The 18,918-nt window shown below is 44.0% G+C and overlaps 1 protein-coding gene across 1 annotated transcript in view; it reads right to left on the bottom strand.

Annotated features, from left to right (window-relative positions):
• FAM81B (family with sequence similarity 81 member B) overlaps window positions 1-18,918 on the bottom strand; it is a gene marked incomplete at its 5' end in the record, with an annotated part of 59,021 nt that overhangs the window by 18,556 nt on the left and 21,547 nt on the right. The window contains one exon of the mRNA XM_080638349.1: window positions 1,024-1,267. Coding sequence (XP_080494475.1) covers window positions 1,024-1,267 — 244 coding nt within the window. The remainder of the gene's footprint in view (window positions 1-1,023; window positions 1,268-18,918) is intronic.

Here is an 18,918-nt window from a genome sequence, read left to right as displayed (position 1 = left end):
AATTCTGTAGCAGCTTTGATTGACATGTATCACTGTGCTGTTTTCTGTGCTGCCAGTGCTCTACCCTGACTGAATCTCCACAACTGAAATCTACAAAGCAAGCACAACCTGAGATTAGGGCCCAGAGAAAAGTAATTTGCAACTCAGGGAAAAGATTAGGTTTAGATAGCATATTAGGTATTTTTCTAGAAAAACAGTCCTGTACATACTTGATCTGGATACAGTTAGAGGAACGGGATGGTCTAAAACAAGTAAGCAGTTTTATAGCATTGCTTATCTCCATAGTATCAAGATATTGAAAATAAAATCAGTATGAAATGTACATAGACCCTTGTTTAAATTCAGATTAACTTTAAGTGAGCCATGATTGCATACTTCTGAAGATAGATGTACAGAAGGTCAAATATTTCTCCAAGCACATGAAAAACAAAATGTATTGTGATTTTTAGAGGTATTTTTAAGACATTTAACACTACAAAGGACAAAACAAATATCTGGAGAAGTCTATTTCATGACATTTTTGTATTTTACACCTTTGCCCTGAAAAGGTATTGGTAAATTTCACATACAAATTTAATAAGCAACAGCAAATAATCAGAGGTCTTCAACCAGAAAAGGAGCATCCCATGCACTTCCAGCACAGATCCATCAGTCAGTTTAAATATGATGTTAACCTGAACATTCATTCAAATCTGCACTGATCTTTGTGACAAGTTTCAGCAATATTTGATTATGTTTGATGCAGAAGTTTACATAAAGTAGTAGAACATCTTCAACAGGAAAAACTAAGAAGTAAACTCAAACTTGATTATTGATGTTACACGTTTTTACTTTACTTCCCCTTCTCACCTCTGTTTTCAGAGGTAACTGCAAGTCACCCTATACAATAAAACTCAGAATTTAACTAAAACACAGCAGTCACGTTCAGTACTTTTCTGTTCATGAAGCCAATATTAGTGCTGAATGGACCACAAGCTAGAGCTGCACCACTAAAGCAGGGAAATGCTCCTCGGCATGTGTTACCTCCATGTCCTGGCTGAGCTTTTTAACAATGCTTGTAATGGTCTGGATGTGGTTTTCCAGCAGCTGTAGGGCGGCTGTCTCCCCGTGCTGATAACCTTTGCTTCCCTGGAGGTAAGTGATGATGTCATCTTTGATCTGGAAAGCCTGATGGAGGAGGAAAGCCATGGTCCGTTCCTGGGTGGATAACAGCTGCTCCAGCAGGTGAGACCTGTCTCTGGAACGAGGAGGAGGGGAAGCGTCTCTCCTGTGAACATCAAAAACCCCAGTGTCACACCACTCATGGCAAGCAAAACCAAGGGGTGGAACTGTTGGCTATCTCCTGTCCACAGTAAGACCAGTGAACAGCCCTACCTGTCCAGATTGTCTCTTGTACCAGGGGTTTTGATGCTTCTGTGTATTGCTTATGCATCCCTGCAACGCCACAAGCAAAAACAACCTGTGCATGCAGGGCTAACATTTGGGCATTGCCTCCGTTAATGGCTTTGGAGATGAAATGACATTTTTGCAGCTATTGGGCAAAACCCATACAGCTTAAGGACCAGAGCTTGTTTTCCAAGGCTTTGAGGTGCTTCCATACAATGTCATCACTGCAATCCTCATTTTAGGCTCTTTCTATGTCATTTAAAAGAAAAAAAAATATACAAGCACACCGAGTGACCACCTTCCAAAACACTCCAGTGGATAAGGTGATGCTCACACAGACCATCTCCAGGAACACATCACAGCTGAGAGCAGGCAGAAGGAGAGCTCATGCTAAGTACAGCTACACTTGTGTTTAGTTTCCCTTTGTATTATTCATACCTACTCTCTGAAAAGAAGTCTGAAATCCTGTTTTCTTACAGCTGCCCCCTCTTCACCTGCCTGCTGAAACCCAGGGGCTGATCCAGGAGCTCAAATACACTCGCTGAAACTGCGTATAAGTACAGAAGAGAGGTAGGACATTGCAAGGATCTGAAACTGGCAGGTACAGAATAAAGCTCAATTTAGATAGGCACAATCTGGAGTTTGAGGGAAGCTAGAGTAACCATTTACTTTTTTGTAAAAAGACTGAGATTCAGTTACTGCAGAACTTTGGTTTTGTATGTTATCCAGAAAACAAAGCTTGTTTTATGTTTTAGTTTAGTCTGAATGGCCTATTTTTATGCTTTCAATCCTATATGGTGTACTCTTTCACCAGGCAGTTCAGCTAAACCCTGTAGCTTAATGAGGAAGAAAAATATTCAGTCATTTGGGAAAGAAGTAATGCACATTTTCTCTTGATTTCTGCTTTTAGACTGCTGAAAATAAGAGTCCTGATGTAAAAATAATTTTTAAGCAAGAAAAGCAAAGAGAATCCAGCTACCCTACTCGATCAATACACAAAACATAAAGATGACTGAATGACTGAAGTGTGCCTAAGGACACTGCAACAAATTTACAGCCGTATGGGCTGCAATGATGTTCTGCAGCTGGCTTATGTCTGTGTGTACCAGTAGCTACATTACCTTTGTCTGTGCAATTAAGGTTTGAAAATAAACATAACCTTTGGCAGCCATGAACTACTGACAGCATTTGAACACACAACTTCGATTTTTTTTTGTGGTTAAAAACTTTAAGTATCAAAATGACCAGCTGAGGCTGTGTGAGCTCTCTTCTGCTTGTGACACCACAAGTCACTGGCTGAAAATGGCGTGTGTCCACAATCTTTTCTTTTTCCCCTTCAGGGTTGTTTTGCCCCTTCAGTTTCCAAAACCATCTTGCCTCTTGCAAACCAACTTAAAAAAACATTAAACAAAACAAAACAACAAAAACCAACAGAAAAAAAAAAAATATTAGAGGAAATGGTTGTATGAGAATGTAACTCCAGTGGAGTCCACTTTTGTACAGCTTATACTCTATAGTCAATCTCAAGGCATAGGCTCGAGTTACGCAATCTTGCTTGGCTTGCCCATGACCATGACTGCAGATCACAGTACATGTGGAATAGGACACCTTAACTCAAGGTGATCTTAAGTAAGTCAGAGATGAGTCTTCCCTCATTGTATTTTCTATACACGTAGCCAGCCACATGCACCATGGCTCTACTGGAGTGCAGCAGTGCTAAAGTGATGGCTTCTTTGAGTCTGAGCCCTGCTAAAGAGTTGCAAAGAAGTTAAATGTCTGATCTCTGAAGAGTTACTCCCCTTAGACTCTCTGCATTTTCACCTGCTTTGCAGCCAGTTTCCTCCTGTGTTGTCTCAGGGAATTCCCCTCAGACCTTTCACTGGTAGCCAAGCTGATCCAGTGATTCCTGTGACCAGAAGAAATGAGTGTTATTCTCCCATTCCTCTCTCCTGCTCTTACCTCTGCTCCTTTTCTCCACCCCTAGCCACCCAGTCCCATTCTTGTATCCACACAGCACATGGAGGAGAGCTAAAGAGGCAATGAATTAAAAAAAAACCACAACAAAACAAAAAACCCTGGAAACCAGCAGTTACTCATCAGGCTAATGAGAAGTTCTGTTGTTACGATGACTGTCTCAAGCCCCCTGTGAAGGGCTGGAGCCTCCAGGATGCCTGTCACTGGCCTGGAAGCTCCCAGCAGCCAGCCAGACTCTGAGCAAGCTGTCGTCAGCTTGGGGTGCACCTCTAAATGTGAACTTCTGGGAGCACAGCAGATGGCTACCTCATGTCAGCTCCCATATGCATCTTCCTCTTCATTATGACACTGGGACTCTTCACCCTCTACCCACTGTCACCTTGTGTCAGTTTGAAGGCTCATGCGTATAATCCATGTGATAAAACACACTCGATGATTGTCAGTCTGCACTGGAAGATTTCCCAAAGATTTAGATCCATCATTTACAGAATTAACCTCTGCTATCTTCCTGGCCTTCTGATTTAATGAAAATTTAAGGTTTTATTTTGTTTGGCTTTAGTAGAGCTAACATAAATTTAGAAAGTCCAAGCCACTTTAATTTATTAATGACCTCCTTCAAAATGCTAAGTATGTGCAGAGGCTAACTGCTCTAAGCACATCAATTACTACTATCAGTCATAATTAACTACTGAGTGGAGAAGCCAAGAAGGTTTTCAGATTCCAAGGACTTCACTCACTGCAAAGCACTTTACACCAGTTGCTTCTTCCATGCCAGGATGCTTTCTACAGGCAGAGACATCTCCTCTGGTCAACATAGATGAGATGCTCTATTCTCCAGCTGAAGTGCTAAATGATACACATTAATGGCCTTAAAGTATCCAGGTATTACCAGAAAAGAGAGAGACTGCTAGAAAATTAGGGAAGCTGATTGAATAAGAGCTCCATGAATACGCTGCTCCCACAAGACTGAGGTTTAAAGGGTCAGGAGGAGCTAGCTGTATCAGAAGACATACTGCAGACTCTTCCTATTTATCTCTTCACCCTTGCTTGTAACAGGTATGGAGGCAAACACCACTTGCGCTCCAGACGCTCTAACCAGCCGTCCCAGGGCCCTGAAGTCTCTCTCATTGCCCTTGCCCTCCTCGTAATAATTTCATCACTGCCAACCTGAAAAACAAGCAGTGGACAGTAGTCAGAGGGCTGCACCAGATCAGAGAGTTTCCTTTTAACATCTTTAATCTGAGCCCCAGGTAGGCAGCAGACTTCCTTGTGGGATGGATCTGGTCGATAAATGGGCCCTTCTGTTCCCCTCAGAAGGGAGTCACCCACCACAATTACTCTTCTTTTCTTCTTGGTTGAGGAAGTTCTAAGGCATGGGGGTGAGTGACAAGCCCTAGGTGACTCACTAGATAGATCTACCCCTCCATCTCCATTTACCTGGCCCTGTAGTTCCAAGACCTCATACCTGTTATTCAAGGGCAACTGGGAGGGAGGAAGGGATTGCGAGGGTTTTTGCTTACCTTTCCGAGGAGAGACCTCCCTCTGTACCTCCTTGTCCCTTAAGTTCACTCCTTATATCTGATGGTTGGAGGGAAGGGGCTCCATCACTTGTTCAACTATTTCCCTCTGCCCTTGCCTTAGGGTGTGGCTCTACCGATCTATTTCACTTTAGCATTCTCTGATGGCTCTCAACCTTTCTACCTCCTCCCTCAGTTCAACCACCTGCCTGAGCAGATCATTTATTCACTCACACCGCACACAAGCGGTGTCACTGGCTCCCTCCAATACAAGTGAAGAGATAAATAGGAAGAGTCTGCAGATTAATGTATGGCTACCTGACTGGTGCCAAAGGCAGGGTTTTGGGTTTTCCAATCATAGGCTGCTATATGAGACACCTGGTTTGCTGGTGGCAGGTGGGATACACCAGTCCCAGAGGGGGAAAGGTTTTTGGGGCAGGAGTTAGCAGGGCTCATTGACAGGGCTTTAAACTAGATATGAAGGGGGAAGGGGAGATAACTGGGCCTGTTGGGGACAAGCCCAAAATAAACATGCTAGGGCTTGAAGGATGGTGGACTAGGGAGAACTCTCAATCTATTGTTTCATTTGAGGGATAGTTGTTTAGACCCTGTCCCACTGGGGAAAAAGGGTACTAGGGCAAGAGCTAGCAGAGCTCACTCACAGATCTTTAGGTTAGATTCAAAGTGCGAGGGGGTTGTAGCTGGGTTTGAACTAGTGGGGCATTGTTCTAGTATTAATGAAGACCAGAAGGCCTCCCGCCTCCCAAGGGTGCCATTAGCGTGCTCTGCTCGCTCCCTGAAATGCCTGTACACCAATGCATGCAGCATGGGGAATAAACAGGAGGAGTTAGAAGTCTGTGTGCGGTCTAAGGGTTATGATCTGGTGGCAATTACAGAGACATGGTGGGACAGCTCACATGACTGGAATGTGGTAATGGACGGCTATGTCCTTTTTAGGAAAGATAGGTCAGCAAAGCGAGGTGGTGGCGTTGCCCTTTATGTGAGAGAGCGACTAGAATGTATTGAGTTCTGTCCAGGGGCAGATGAGGGGGCAAGTGGAAAGTCTGTGGGTACGAATTAAGGGACAGGCTGGTACGGGTGATACAGTTGTGGGGGTCTATTATAGACCTCCTGATCAGGACGAAGGAGTTGATGAGGCTTTCTACAGGCAACTGAAAGCAGCCTCGCAACTACACGCCTTGGTCCTCATGGCGGATTTTAACTACACTGATATTTGCTGGAAGACTCACACAGCCAATCATTCACAGTCTAGGAGGTTCCTCCAGTGCATTGATGATAACTTCTTAATGCAAATGGTGGACAAACCAACTAGGAGAGGAGTGCTGCTGGATCTAGTACTCACCAACAAGGAGGGTCTGGTTGAAGTGGTGATGGTCAATGGCAGCCTTGGCTGCAGTGACCATGAGATGGTGGAATTTAGGATCCTGTGTGGGAGGAATAGAATACCTAGAAAGGCCACAATTCTGGATTTCCGAAGGGCCAACTTTTAACAACAATTAATCTTGCAAGTCGGGTTAAGGACAATAGAAAGGGCTTCTTCAAATACATAGCGGATAAAACTAACATGAGAGGCAATATAGGCCCACTGCTGAACGAGGTGGGTGCCCTGGAGACAGAGGATATAAAGAAGGCAGAGGTGCTGAATGCCTTCTTTGCCTCTGTCTTTACTCCTGCAGACTCTCTGCGGGGGCCCCAGATTCCTATAGCCCCAGAAGGAGTCAGGATAAAGGAGGAGTTTGCTGGTAGATGAGGATTGGGTTAGGGATCAGTTAAGCAATCTGGACATCTACAAATTGATGGGTCTGGATGGAATACACCCATGGGTGCTGAGGGAGCTGGCGGAGGTCATTGCTAGGCCACTCTCCATCATCTTTGGTAAGTCGTAGGAAACAGGAGAAGTGCCTGAGGATTGGAGGATGGCAAATGTCACGCCAGTCTGTAAGAAGGGCAAGAAGGAGGACCCAGGTAATTATAGACCGGTCTAGCCTTACCTCCACCCCTGGAAAGGTGATGGAACAACTTATTCTTGACACCATCTCTAGACATATCAAGGATGAGGGGGTCATTAAGAGTAGCCAACATGGTTTTACCAAGGGGAAGTCATGTTTGACCAACCTTATAGCCTTCTATGAGGAAGTAACTAGGTGGATGGATGATGGTAGAGCGGTAGATGTGGTTTTTCTTGATTTCAGTAAGGCATTTGATACTGTCTCCCACAGCATCCTCATAGATAAGCTAAGGAAGTGTGGGCTTGATGATCAGATGGTGAGGTGGATCAAGAACTGGTTGAAAGGAAGAAGGCAGAGAGTTGTGGTCAATGGGGCAGAATCTAGCTGGAGGTCTGTGACTAGCGGAGTCCCTCAGGGGTCGGTGCTGGGACCAGTGCTGTTTAATATTTCCGTGGACGACCTGGATGAGGGAATTGAATGTACCCTCAGCAAGTTCGCTGATGCCACTAAACTGGGAGGAGTGGCTGACACACCAGAAGACTGTGTTGCCATTCAGCGAGACCTGGACAGGCTGGAGAGTTGGTCGGGGAGAAACTTGATGAAATTCAACAAGGACAAGTGCAGAGTCTTGCATCTGGGGAGGAACAACCCCGTGTACCAGTACAGGTTGGGGGTTGACCTGCTGGAAAGTAATGAAGGGGAAAGGGACCTGGGGGTCCTGGTGGATAGGAGGATGACCATGAGCCAGCAATGTGCCCTTGTGGCCAAGAAGGCCAATGGCATCCTAGGGTGCATTAGAAAGGGTGTGGTTAGCAGGTCAAGAAGGGTTCTCCTCCCCCTCTACTCTGCCTTGGTGAGGCCGCATCTGGAATATTGTGTCCAGTTCTGGGCCCCTCAGTTCAAGAAGGACAGGGAATTGCTTGAAAGAGTCCAGCGCAGAGCCACAAAGATGATTAAGGGAGTGGAACATCTCCCTTATGAGGAGAGGCTGAGGGAGCTGGGTCTCTTTAGCTTGGAGAAGAGGAGACTGAGGGGTGACCTCGTCAATGTTTACAAATATGTAAAGGGTGAGCGTTAGGATGATGGAGCTAGGTTTTTCTCAGTGATGTCCAATCACTGGACAAGGGGTAATGGGTGTAAACAGGAGCATAAGAGGTTCCATGTGAACATCAGGAAAAACTTCTTTACTGTGAGAGTGACAGAGCACTGGAATAGGTTGCCCAGGGGGGCTGTGGAGTCTCCTACATTGGAGATATTCAAGGCCTGGCTGGACAAGTTCCTGTGTGATGTACTCTAGGTTACCCTGCTCTTGCAGGGGGGTTGGACTAGATGATATTTTGAGGTCCCTTTCAACCCTTGGGATTCTGTAATTCTATGATTCTGTGAAATCCTGAGCTCAGATGCTCATGGAACGTGCAACAGAAAGCATGTCAAGCAATTGAAAGAAGAAAATGAAGTGGGGAAGCAGGATTAGTTGTGTAAGATCTACAGTCTGGGTCTCAAGGCTGAGGGTAGCAGAGATGAGCTGAATGGGAGGTGAGAAGAGAAGAGTTTCTCTGTTTCCCATGACCTTCCCATTCCTCCAGCTGGAATGCCTTCAGCTCTCCCACACTGTCTGTGAACTTCCCTTCCTTTCTCCCCAGTAACACGGTCTGCAGATTCACTCTACCAGTCCAGAGTCAGCATGCCTGGGGTAGCTCCAAGCTGTGTTTGCATTTCTGTGTGCAACAAGACCAACCAAATAAGATGAAATAAAATTAAATGACTGTCACTTTGCATTGAAGATCAGCGGTGACAATTCTCTGCAGCTCTACTGGACCTCTGGCCTCTGACCACTCTAAACTTGCTAGAAATCCAAAACTTTGAGCACTAAAGTTTCCATCCAATCTGTTTGAAATGCCAAAGGTATTAAAAAGCCATTAAAAGAAGAGCAATTTCACTTTCATAGAAAAGCAGATGAGCAGCAATGAAGGAAGACTGCAGATAGGGAAAAAAAATAGATTCAAATGGGGCAAATGCTGTATTTCCTGGATTTTTGGTGTTTTTTTTGTCATTTCTGAGGGTGCTTAGTCACAAAAAAGAGGGGTATTTGGCTCCTAGCAAATAACTTCATTGTTCCAACACTTAGACTATGAGCATTTCCTAATAGACTTTTCTTGACTATTCTCTGTAGATGCAAATCCATCTTCATTTCTCTGCTTATTCAGCAGAGACCAGGCAAGGAAATGACTTATGGAGAGTCTGGACTTTTCCTGGTTGAGCTGCTGACAGGGGCATAAGAGAAAATACATCTAAGACCTCAACACAGGATATTTTTTTTTTGTGCATTGTTCGAGGATACTGCTGCCATTCCCAGCATAGGGACTTTCTTACCAGCATGTCCCTCCCTCCCTGACCAGTTACCTCCACCACCCCTGCACAGTGCTAATGCCAGAAATGAGTCCTGAACTGCACAATGCTCACTGATGGAAGGACAGGGCTGAGAAAATAGGGATGTTCCTCAGAGCTGAAATACAGCTCCTGCCCAACCCAAGCTGTTGCATGACTGAGTTAATTCATACATTGCATAAATAATTTATTTCTGTTTGGCATTTGGAAATCCATATCCAAGGAAGAATTTCTGTAGCCACTGACAGGCAGTTTGCCAGTGACTCTATGTCCTCAAAATTCCTTCCTGCTGGGGGTAGAGCAGTTTGTATTTTTGGTGTAGGTCACTCTGCCCTTCCTGCAGTGTCACAGTCATCTCTTTCTTCCTCATTATAACTCAGCTGCAGAATTCTTCCACTCTTCCTGAGAGCCAGGGACCGTATCTGCTGTGCAGAAACTGTTAAAAAATTCCATGACCAGTTTTAAGAAGTGTCTAAAACACACAGCAAATATGGCCACATAGAATGGTTACAAGAGAGGTATGTATACACAGATCTGGATAAAGCCTTCCAAGTTCTCTTGGGGAGCAGCATGAGAGGAAAATCATAGAATCATAGAATGGTTTAGGTTGGAAAGGACCTTGAGATCATCTAGGTCCCACCCCTGTGCCATGGGAAGCGGGGCCTCACACTAGGCCATGTTGCCCAAGGCTCTGTCCAGCCCAGCCCTGAACACTGCCAGGGACGGAGCATTTACCACTTCTCTGGGCAACCTGTTCCAGTGCCTCACCACCCTCACAGTAAAGAACTTCTTCCTTATATCTAACATGAACTTCCCCTGTTTAAGTTTGAACCCATTACCCCTTGCCTTATTGCTACATTCGCTGATGAAGAGTCAGTCCCTGATGAGAAGCCAGGAGCTTCACATGTTCCACAGCTCTCCCCACAGCATGGGAAGCCAATCTTGGGCCAGAGGCACAGCTCACAAAAGTTATGGAGATCTTATTCCAGAAAAATACCTCCAGCCTTTTCCAGCAGTGAGCAGAGCAGAGCCTGAGGCAGGCTGGGCCAGGACATTCTTCCGAATGCAACAGCAGTGCAGGCAGCACAGGGACCAAAACCAGTTCTATGGCGTGAAGGAACCCCGGCGGCACAGGATGGCTGTTGCTGTGTGAACCACCACATGGAGCTCAGGGGGAGGCTAAGAACACATTACCAAACTGTAAAGGCTTGTAATACTTCACTGTAAACCACCCAGCTCTTACTAACAGTCTTCTTCCCTGTTGAAGAACAGATGCCACAGAAATTGGCTCACTGACACAAACACTCTTCTATCTGGAGCATCACATTTCATAACCATGGTGTGATAACAGAGGTTACCCTGGGAATGACTGTAGCTTGGGAATCATTGCAAAAGTAATTGTAAAAAGGTAGTGATTACTCTACAGAAACTACTTGCTACCTATCACTTCCCCATCACAACCTCGTACTCAGTGCAATGAAAGCTACACTCCTGATAGAAGTCACTGTGACAGTATGATGTCTGATCACTGGCTAGGAAATAGAAGAAGTAATAATTTTGTACCTTTGTACCACTGTGAATTTTGATTCACAATGAATACTGTAAGATGATGAGTTGAATTTATTGATGTTGTTCTCAAAGCAACCAGCTGAATAAAATGATCAGTTATGTGACCCATCTTGGTATGTAGATAAATGTAAATGCAAATAGTGAGGTATGTCCAAGAATACTGAATGTAAGGCTCTTCTTTTAAAATTATCACCCCTCGTATCTACAAGCAAGCCAAGAGAATTAAAAAAAAAAAAAAAAAAGTAGTTTATTTTTAATTTAATATATTTAATGTTTTATATAGATTTAAAAAATCCATGAATTATTAGCCTATTTTTATTTTATGTATTACAGAGCACTTACCTCATTTCTATTGCTAGTCAAATAAATCATTATGAAGGCTCTTGCATGAAAAGAAATGAGACTATCAAATAGGCACAGAGTAGCTGTTCAATAGACACTCCCATAAATCACCAACACATAACAAAGATGCATACAATTCCTCCTAAAATAAAAAATACAGCAAAGTAACATGAAATGCTGTACTGTACGTGCAGCACAATGCAGCTGAAATTTTGGTGCTGCATTTGCATGTTACTTGTGTCTTTTTATCTCACAGAACTGTACTGCTGACAGATGTGTTGGACAAGCAGAAGAGTAAAGGTTTGAGCTCCTCCCTCCCACTCCCATACCACAATACTCCTGGGGGCTTCTGGTCAGCCTGGAGTAAGGAGAGTGGAGATTTTAGGGTCATTCGTCCGGTTTTCTATGTTGTTTCTCAAGAAGCAGATGAGCAAGAATTTGATGAGTTTAACTCCAGGCATGTTCCTTGCTAAAACCAGTAATAAATGTTTTGCAGTGTACCCACAATAATGATTTGTCTGTGTTGCCTAATTGCTTCTGTCATAAATTAAATAATCCTGGTGCCTTTGTTAACAATCCCTCGATAACATCTGTTGAGCAGGAGGTTTCTAAGCAATGACAATGGTCTAAGGAGCTCACCAAACTGCTTCTGTGCTCAGATCTTTCTCCTGAATTTTTATTTAAATCAGTTTATTTTGTACTGAAACATGAGCTGTCTCTTCCCGTACTGAATAAAATCCAGAAAAGCTGGGATGCCTTGCAGAGCTGGGTTTAGTTGTTGAAACTAGTGAGTGCAACCAAGTATCATTGAGCAGATCGTTTAACAACAGGAGAAACTAGCATCAGCAAGAACTTTCTGGGAAAACAGCTCACACTGGGAGAGCTACCAGCAATCTCTGACATTAAACTGAAAGCTGTGCTCCAGCAGCAGCTTGGGTGGCCAAAGTCCTTCCCATGGCTTGCTTACTGCAACTTCCTTATGTTTTAAAACCCTGAGGGCTGCTGCAATCATCTATCTGAACTTGCCATAGAGCACATTTCGTTAAATCATCTTGCAGTGCCTGAAGACGGGAGACAACCTTCAGCGATTGATCTCAACCTATGTTTTGACTTGGTATCAAACCTCCAGGACTGCAGCTGAAACCTGACATATTACTGCCTGGCCATCACACCTAAAATTTTAATATTAATGATATAATTTCCCTCACATTTTTATCACCACAGCAAATTGGTGGCACATATGCCGATCATCTAAAAGTAGAGCTACCAAATGCATGCAGAACATTTTAAAATAGAAAGTCTTTTGAGAGAAATCAGCCCACAGTGTTGTGCAGAACGTGGATTCAGCTAGTACAAAATTATGTAATTGTAGGTATTTTTCCCTTTTTCCTTGAACAGTTTCAGTCCCTATTTACAAATGCAAAAGTAGAAGAATAATTAATACTTGGAAGCACCCTAACTAGGTGGCTTTGGTAGTCTGAGGCTGCATATTACTTCCTCAGCTTAAAGAGGATGCTGTCTGCAAATGTTTTAACTCATCTGGTCTAAGAAAACCAGTTGCAGGCCTTATTTGCTATGCCACTTAATCACGTCTGCAATGAATCACCCCATCACCTGCCTATGACAGTTTCAGCACTGCATAAAAAACACTTGCAAAAGGTCTGTCTTCAGTCCTCTCCCCTGGCACCTTCCAGGGCCTTCCTCTTTTCTTGGGGAGCATCCCTTGAGATGCTCTGGAGGTAGACTCTTCCTTATTCTGACTGTGGGTACTCTCAGCAGACACAGATGTGCTCAGAGGAGTCATCAGACCTTTGAAAGCCTTTCAAAATAAGCCTGGAAATAAGGATTACCTAAAAGGCTCACCAAAGGAGAGATTCTGTGGTTTTAAGCATTTAGAGTCTATGAACATTTAGGGTCACATGCACAGAGCACAGGGAGATGTTTGTGCCACAGACACGAAGTACTAGCTACTCTGCACCTCTGCCCACCACTGTCTGGAGCACAAAGATCATCTTTAGCCCCATATTGCAGAAGGCTTTCCCATCCCTTCCCCCTGCAGTCCTGTGCCCAGCTCTGGGGCAACAACACACGAGGGTTGTGGAGCTGTTGGAGCGAGTCCGGAGGAGGTCATGGAGGTGCTGCAAGGTCTGGAGCAGCTCTGCTCTGGAGACAGGCTGAGAGAGCTGGGCTGGTTCAGCGTGGAGAAGAGAAGGCTCCTTAACGAGAGACCTTAGAGCAGCTCCAGTGCCTATAGGAGCTACATGAAAACTGGAGAGGGGCTTTGGACAAGGGCCTGTAGGGACAGGACAAGGGGAATGGCTTTAACCTGGCAGAGGGAAGACTGAGAAAAGATCTTAGGCAGAAGTTCTTCCCTGTGAGGGTGGTGAGGCCGTGGTACAGGGTGCCCAGAGAAGCTGTGGCTGCCCCATCCCTGGCAGTGTTCAAGGCCAGGTTGGACGGGGCTTGGAGCAACCTGGTCTCGTGGAAGGTGGCAGGGGGCTGGAACTGGATGGTGTTTAAGGTCTCTTCCAACCCAAACCAGTCTGGGATTCTATAATTCAAGTGATGGGTCCAACAGTTTCAGGTGGGCTTTTAGACATTTTTGAGGGCAGGACATTGTGTCAACCTGAACTTTCTCTCCTATGCCTCCATGAACATCACCAGACCCAGCAGGCTGGGGAACTGGGAATGATTTCCTAACATTGCTAGTGAGAAATCTGTGTAAATAACCATAACACATTTCTCTGTCTGCACAGCATTACTTGCATTCCATCATCAATTATGAATGCATAAATTCAGTTTGATAATACACGTGGTTATGATTCTGTAAGAAAAGCAATTATAAAGGGTTTCTGGAATTCAAATGTCTGAGCTGGTGCTAGCTGTGTAATACGTGTTTAAGCAATCTCAGTATTGTATATAAGCTTCTTCATAAAAAAAAAAGTGTTGTGGTTTTTGTGGAGTTTTTTTTGTTTTTTGGTTGGTTGGTTGGTTGGTTAGGTTTTTTTTTTCCTAAGTATAGCGAATAACAAAAGCAGCAGACTGGGGCTTCTTGTACAATTGTACAAATACCGCCCTACTACCACAATAGCACCAAATTTTCCCCTTTGACAACAGCAATTGAAAGCCTCAAGAAAGTCATAGACCATGTGCCTTACTTGAAACTGATATTTTCCTCTCCCTTTGTCTTTTCAAACCTCAGCTAATCCTAATGCTGGCCACCCAAATTCTGTCTCTTTGCAGCCAGTTCACAGGTTTGCTGGGCAGACCCGAAAACAGAAAGCAAACCACTGACATGTGTGCTGCTAACCTGCCCAGAATCCTGTCCCCTTTGAGTGGGCTAAAGGCTTTAAAGAAAGATCCAAAAGATACACAAAACTTGCCTCCTTAGCATGATGCAGCAGAAACAGCTGGACAGAGAGGCCACCGGACGTCTGGTCAGTGCGGACTGTTGCTGCCAAGAGGTTTGTGTTTGCTCATGTCTCCAGGAAACCCTAGTGCCTGCTCCAAGAAGGAAGTGTGCTGAGGGTTAGTATCTGTGTTCCTCTTTCTTATCCCATCTAAACTGCTGAGATCGATTCACTGGGGAAGGGACTGAGGAGCTGCATCTCTCCCAGCCCATCAGAGGAGGAGCCATGTGGGGATAATGGGGATGAAAACCCTCCCTAGCGGTACCTCAGTGACTGCTTCAAGGCAGCAACTTGGCTGCATCTGGAGTTGCATGGGACCCGCTGCCTTCAGTTCTCTCTGAGTCCAGCTCCCCCTGACTCCAGCTCCCCCGCCTTCAGCTCCGTGTTCAACATCTGCCCAAGAAAATTTGGGCACAGCGAGTTGCCCTTCAAGTGCAATATATGATAAATTACAAGTGGTTCAGGCAGTGTGTTGGCACGTTTGCAGACAATTTCCCCAAGATCTGTGGCACCAGACCTTGCAGGAACTTCTTCTGAAGACTGTTGTCATTATTCTTCACTGGGTAGTTGTGGTGTCAAAACAGTGTTCAAGAGCCTGAGAGCTGATGTGCCAGAAGCGTTCAGCATCATTCTTCGTTTCCAGGTGGGCTGGAGAAATGTAAAGCCATAGCCAGCATAAATGAGATGGGTGTCCAAGAAATGGTAAATAGTGCTGTTTCACATGAGGTCTTGCATGTCACGCAGGTGGCGGTATTATGTTAAGGTGCATGTCATCATCATTATCTGGGGGCACAGAGGGGGATCAGACACCCATGGGTCACAGCATAAATGATCACAGAATCACGTGTGACAGCCCTATCCATATCAGTGATATCTTCCAATGTTTTGCTTTTGTTATGCTGCGTGGATGTGCTGGGCACAACACAGAACTGACTATGTCAAGACAATATGTGACAAAACACAAAATGACAGTCCCTTCCTTTTTGTTGATGCTTCTGCAAATAGAAAATGACTGTGATTTTCTACAAACATATGTCAAAAGCAAGAGCTGAATGCGTAAGAAAGCTAAAAGGCCCTTAAGGAAATATCACTGAACATAGGCGATATTTTATCTTGAGAAAATGGTCTCAAATTAGTTTAAATCCTTCTGTAGCACTGTAGAGATAAAATGTCATATACTGACAGCTGGATGGCTCCACTGGAGAAACCAAAACATTCCACAATGGAACATTTGGGCACCCTTCTCACCTCTGCTTTGGTGAAAACGACTTGCAAAACCATCCTGAGGTAATATTTGGAAGTTAACAGTTCTGAAGTCTGGAAAAGGCGCTGTCTCATAGCACCCATTCTGGGAAAGATGGTGTGAAAATCAGCCTCCTAGCTGAAATAAATCTGCCTTGAAGCAACCCCATGACACAACTGTGGGCAATATTACAGCACTTGTCTCTTAGAGGACAGACAGCATTTTGCCTTTATGTTGAACAAAGGGGAACCAAGTCCAAAATTCATCACAACTGACTGCTTCAAATTTATCTCTGTGCCCTATCTGACCCCCAAGTATCTCCTTTCCTCCCTGCAAAATATAACCTTCTAGGATGACTGGAAGAGGAACTCCATATACACTTTATCAGTTGCTGATGTAAAGGAACACCCTAGAAGCAAGGATATTGCCTGATTTATCAAACAAACTGAAGGTTAGCTATTATTTAGAAGTTCAGATCTGTTAAGTACCAAAGTTTGCGAATAGAAAATAAGATAACAAACTGGATTAATCACCAATATGAAAAAGATATGTCATGTTTTAAATAAGAAGTTAAAGTTTTCTAAGACTTATTTCAATGCTCTCTGTACACCTTTGCAGCTAACAGGAGGTTTGACCTGCTTCTCACACAGAAGCAAGACATAGGTATTTATATATGCTCCTTATATACAAATATTCCTTCATGCTCCTTCTATATATATGCGTTTCTTTCACAATAACAATGCCCTGTACAGGCGTTACAAGTAATAGTCAGTATTGGGATGATAAGGTTGAGACAATGAAGGCCCAGAGAGAAAGCATCTTAAAAATGAAGAGTCAGAGCAGAATACTTTCATAGGCAGTCAGATGTTCAAACTTCATTTCTTTCTTTGCCTCTTCGGAAAGGAGAAGTAGTGCTTTCTTTGTTGTTTTTGTTCCTGTTTACTATAGAAATAGAGTAAAACTGAGCTGTGTTCCCAGCGTCAAAAGAACTATATTTTGCTGGCAAACAAAACCCAATAAAAGGTGCAGAACAGAGAACCTGAAATCTAGCCAAAAGACAATATTTTGCTTGTTGAGGATAATCCATAGAGAAGACAGAGTAATGGAAAATTGTTTTAAAATGTGGCAATAGCTACTGTATTCTGAATTTTTATCAGCGAATGTCCTTGAGAAGTACTAGGTGAACCACACACATTTGAGCATTCTGGAATATGTCCTCAGCTTGTTGCTGTCTTAATGGAACCCTTTGGTTTTGGATAACATTTGCAACAAAAGAGAGGTAAGTGATGGTTGGGAAATCCTGACTGCTGAGTATAAGAAAAGCTTGAAATAAATAATTATATTAATAAATTATTTACAGAGCTGGTCTCTCCTTCATGCCAAAAAAGTTTTATTGCTTGAAGGGAGTGGTGGAAATTCTTTTCCCAAACAGGAAAATTAAGAAAAAATTGCTCAGATATTAAATGGAAAAGCCTTAAATTACATTGGAAAATTTACATTTTCCAACATAAAGGATTATCTCTTTCAAATTACTTCCAAGCAGCTGTAGCAAGAGATTAAAGGTATCAGTTTTGTTACTTATTAAAACACATTGTTACTGAAATACTGCCTCTTAAAAAAGAGGAAATATTTGGACTTGTACAGTACTGAATAAGTGGAATATTTTTTACAGCACCTCCCAAGAGGAGAAGGAATTTACTCTTAATGAATACTGCTATGGACTTATATTAAACTCATTTTTTCAGGAAGGTATTTCAATGTGTAGTGTCTGTCAGCACTGTCAATGTCTGTCAACAGCTGGATGTTGATATAAATATTATTGCAATAAGGTAAACCAGCCTATCCTAAAGCAGGTAGGATAGAAGACAATGGGGCAGAGTCACTGTTTTCTCATGTCAGTTACTGAAATCCATGGTTTTTACACTTCTGTTTGGTGGAGTGGCACCCAAGCTGCTTGCCTGGGTGGGCAGGTCCCAGTGCTTGCTTGCACTGACTTTTAAAAGACCTAATGAGACGTCCTCCTTTGTCCAGCAAGCGCCAGTACCTCCAGGGCCAGTGCAGTAAAGCCGGTTGTGTTCCAGTCCTCCACCGGTGCCCTCAAAACCTTCTATGGATCTTGCCCCAACCCTTTGTTGCATCTCGAGCCATTTCTGCTTATGCCTTTTTGGTCAGTGGGAAGGAGCAGAAGGGCATGTAGAAATATGCTGCTACTACTTTCATCAGTGTTACACAACACTGAAGCCTGTAGATGGGTTTGTAAAGGTCTGGCATTTGTCTGGGTTTGTGGTTTCCCCAGGGAGAACACAAACTCTCCCTGTGCAGATGAAGCCCTTAGTGATATGGTTTAGTGGTGGTCTTGGACAGTCCTGAGGTAATGGTTACACTTGATGATCTTAAAAGTCTTTTCCAACCTGGTTGATTCTATGGTTCTACAATTCTAAGTGACAGGCTCCTGGCATCTGACGCTGGCCAGAAAGACCCTGTATGGCATTTTCCCCAAGTGACAGTAAGATGAAGAGTGGTGTTCATGGTGCCTGTGACAAATTGTATTTTCAGACAGATGGGCTCCCACATATCTTGTACCTCAGAAAATTCTCCAGGAACCTGGCAGTGCTGCCAGATAACCCTGTGTTTCTGAACTCAGCCCCTGCATGGCAGGGTCTGGCATGCTATGTTTAGCATGGGGATGAACAGATGGGCTGTTCACTCAGCGCATGTGCAGGCTGGGCTCCCTTGGTGCGAAATAATGCATATCTCATCTAGACGGGGATTAAATGGAGACAAGGCGTATTCTTATGAAAGAGCTGCTTGGTTTTTCCTATGCTGGATTTTCATTGATGGTGTACTCCTAACAGGAAGGCAGGCTGCTCCAAAATCAGGGTGCTTGGAAATTTTCCATTTCCATTTCTATTTACAAGACTATCAGAAGGCTGGAGCAGCTCTGCTTTGGAGACAGGCTGAGAAAGCTGGGCTTGTTCAGTCTGGAGAACAGAAGGCTCCAGGGAGACCTTAGAGCAGCTTCCAGTGCCTAAGGGTGCCAACAAGAAACCTGGAGAGGGACTTTTGACAAGAGCCTGTAAGGACAGGACAAGGGGAAAAGGCTTTACCCAGACAGAGGG

The sequence above is a fragment of the Psittacula echo genome (genome assembly GCF_963264785.1).
Source record: "Psittacula echo genome assembly, chromosome: Z".
Lineage (NCBI taxonomy): Eukaryota > Metazoa > Chordata > Aves > Psittaciformes > Psittacidae > Psittacula > Psittacula echo.
This window is presented reverse-complemented; position numbering and strand designations above follow the sequence as displayed.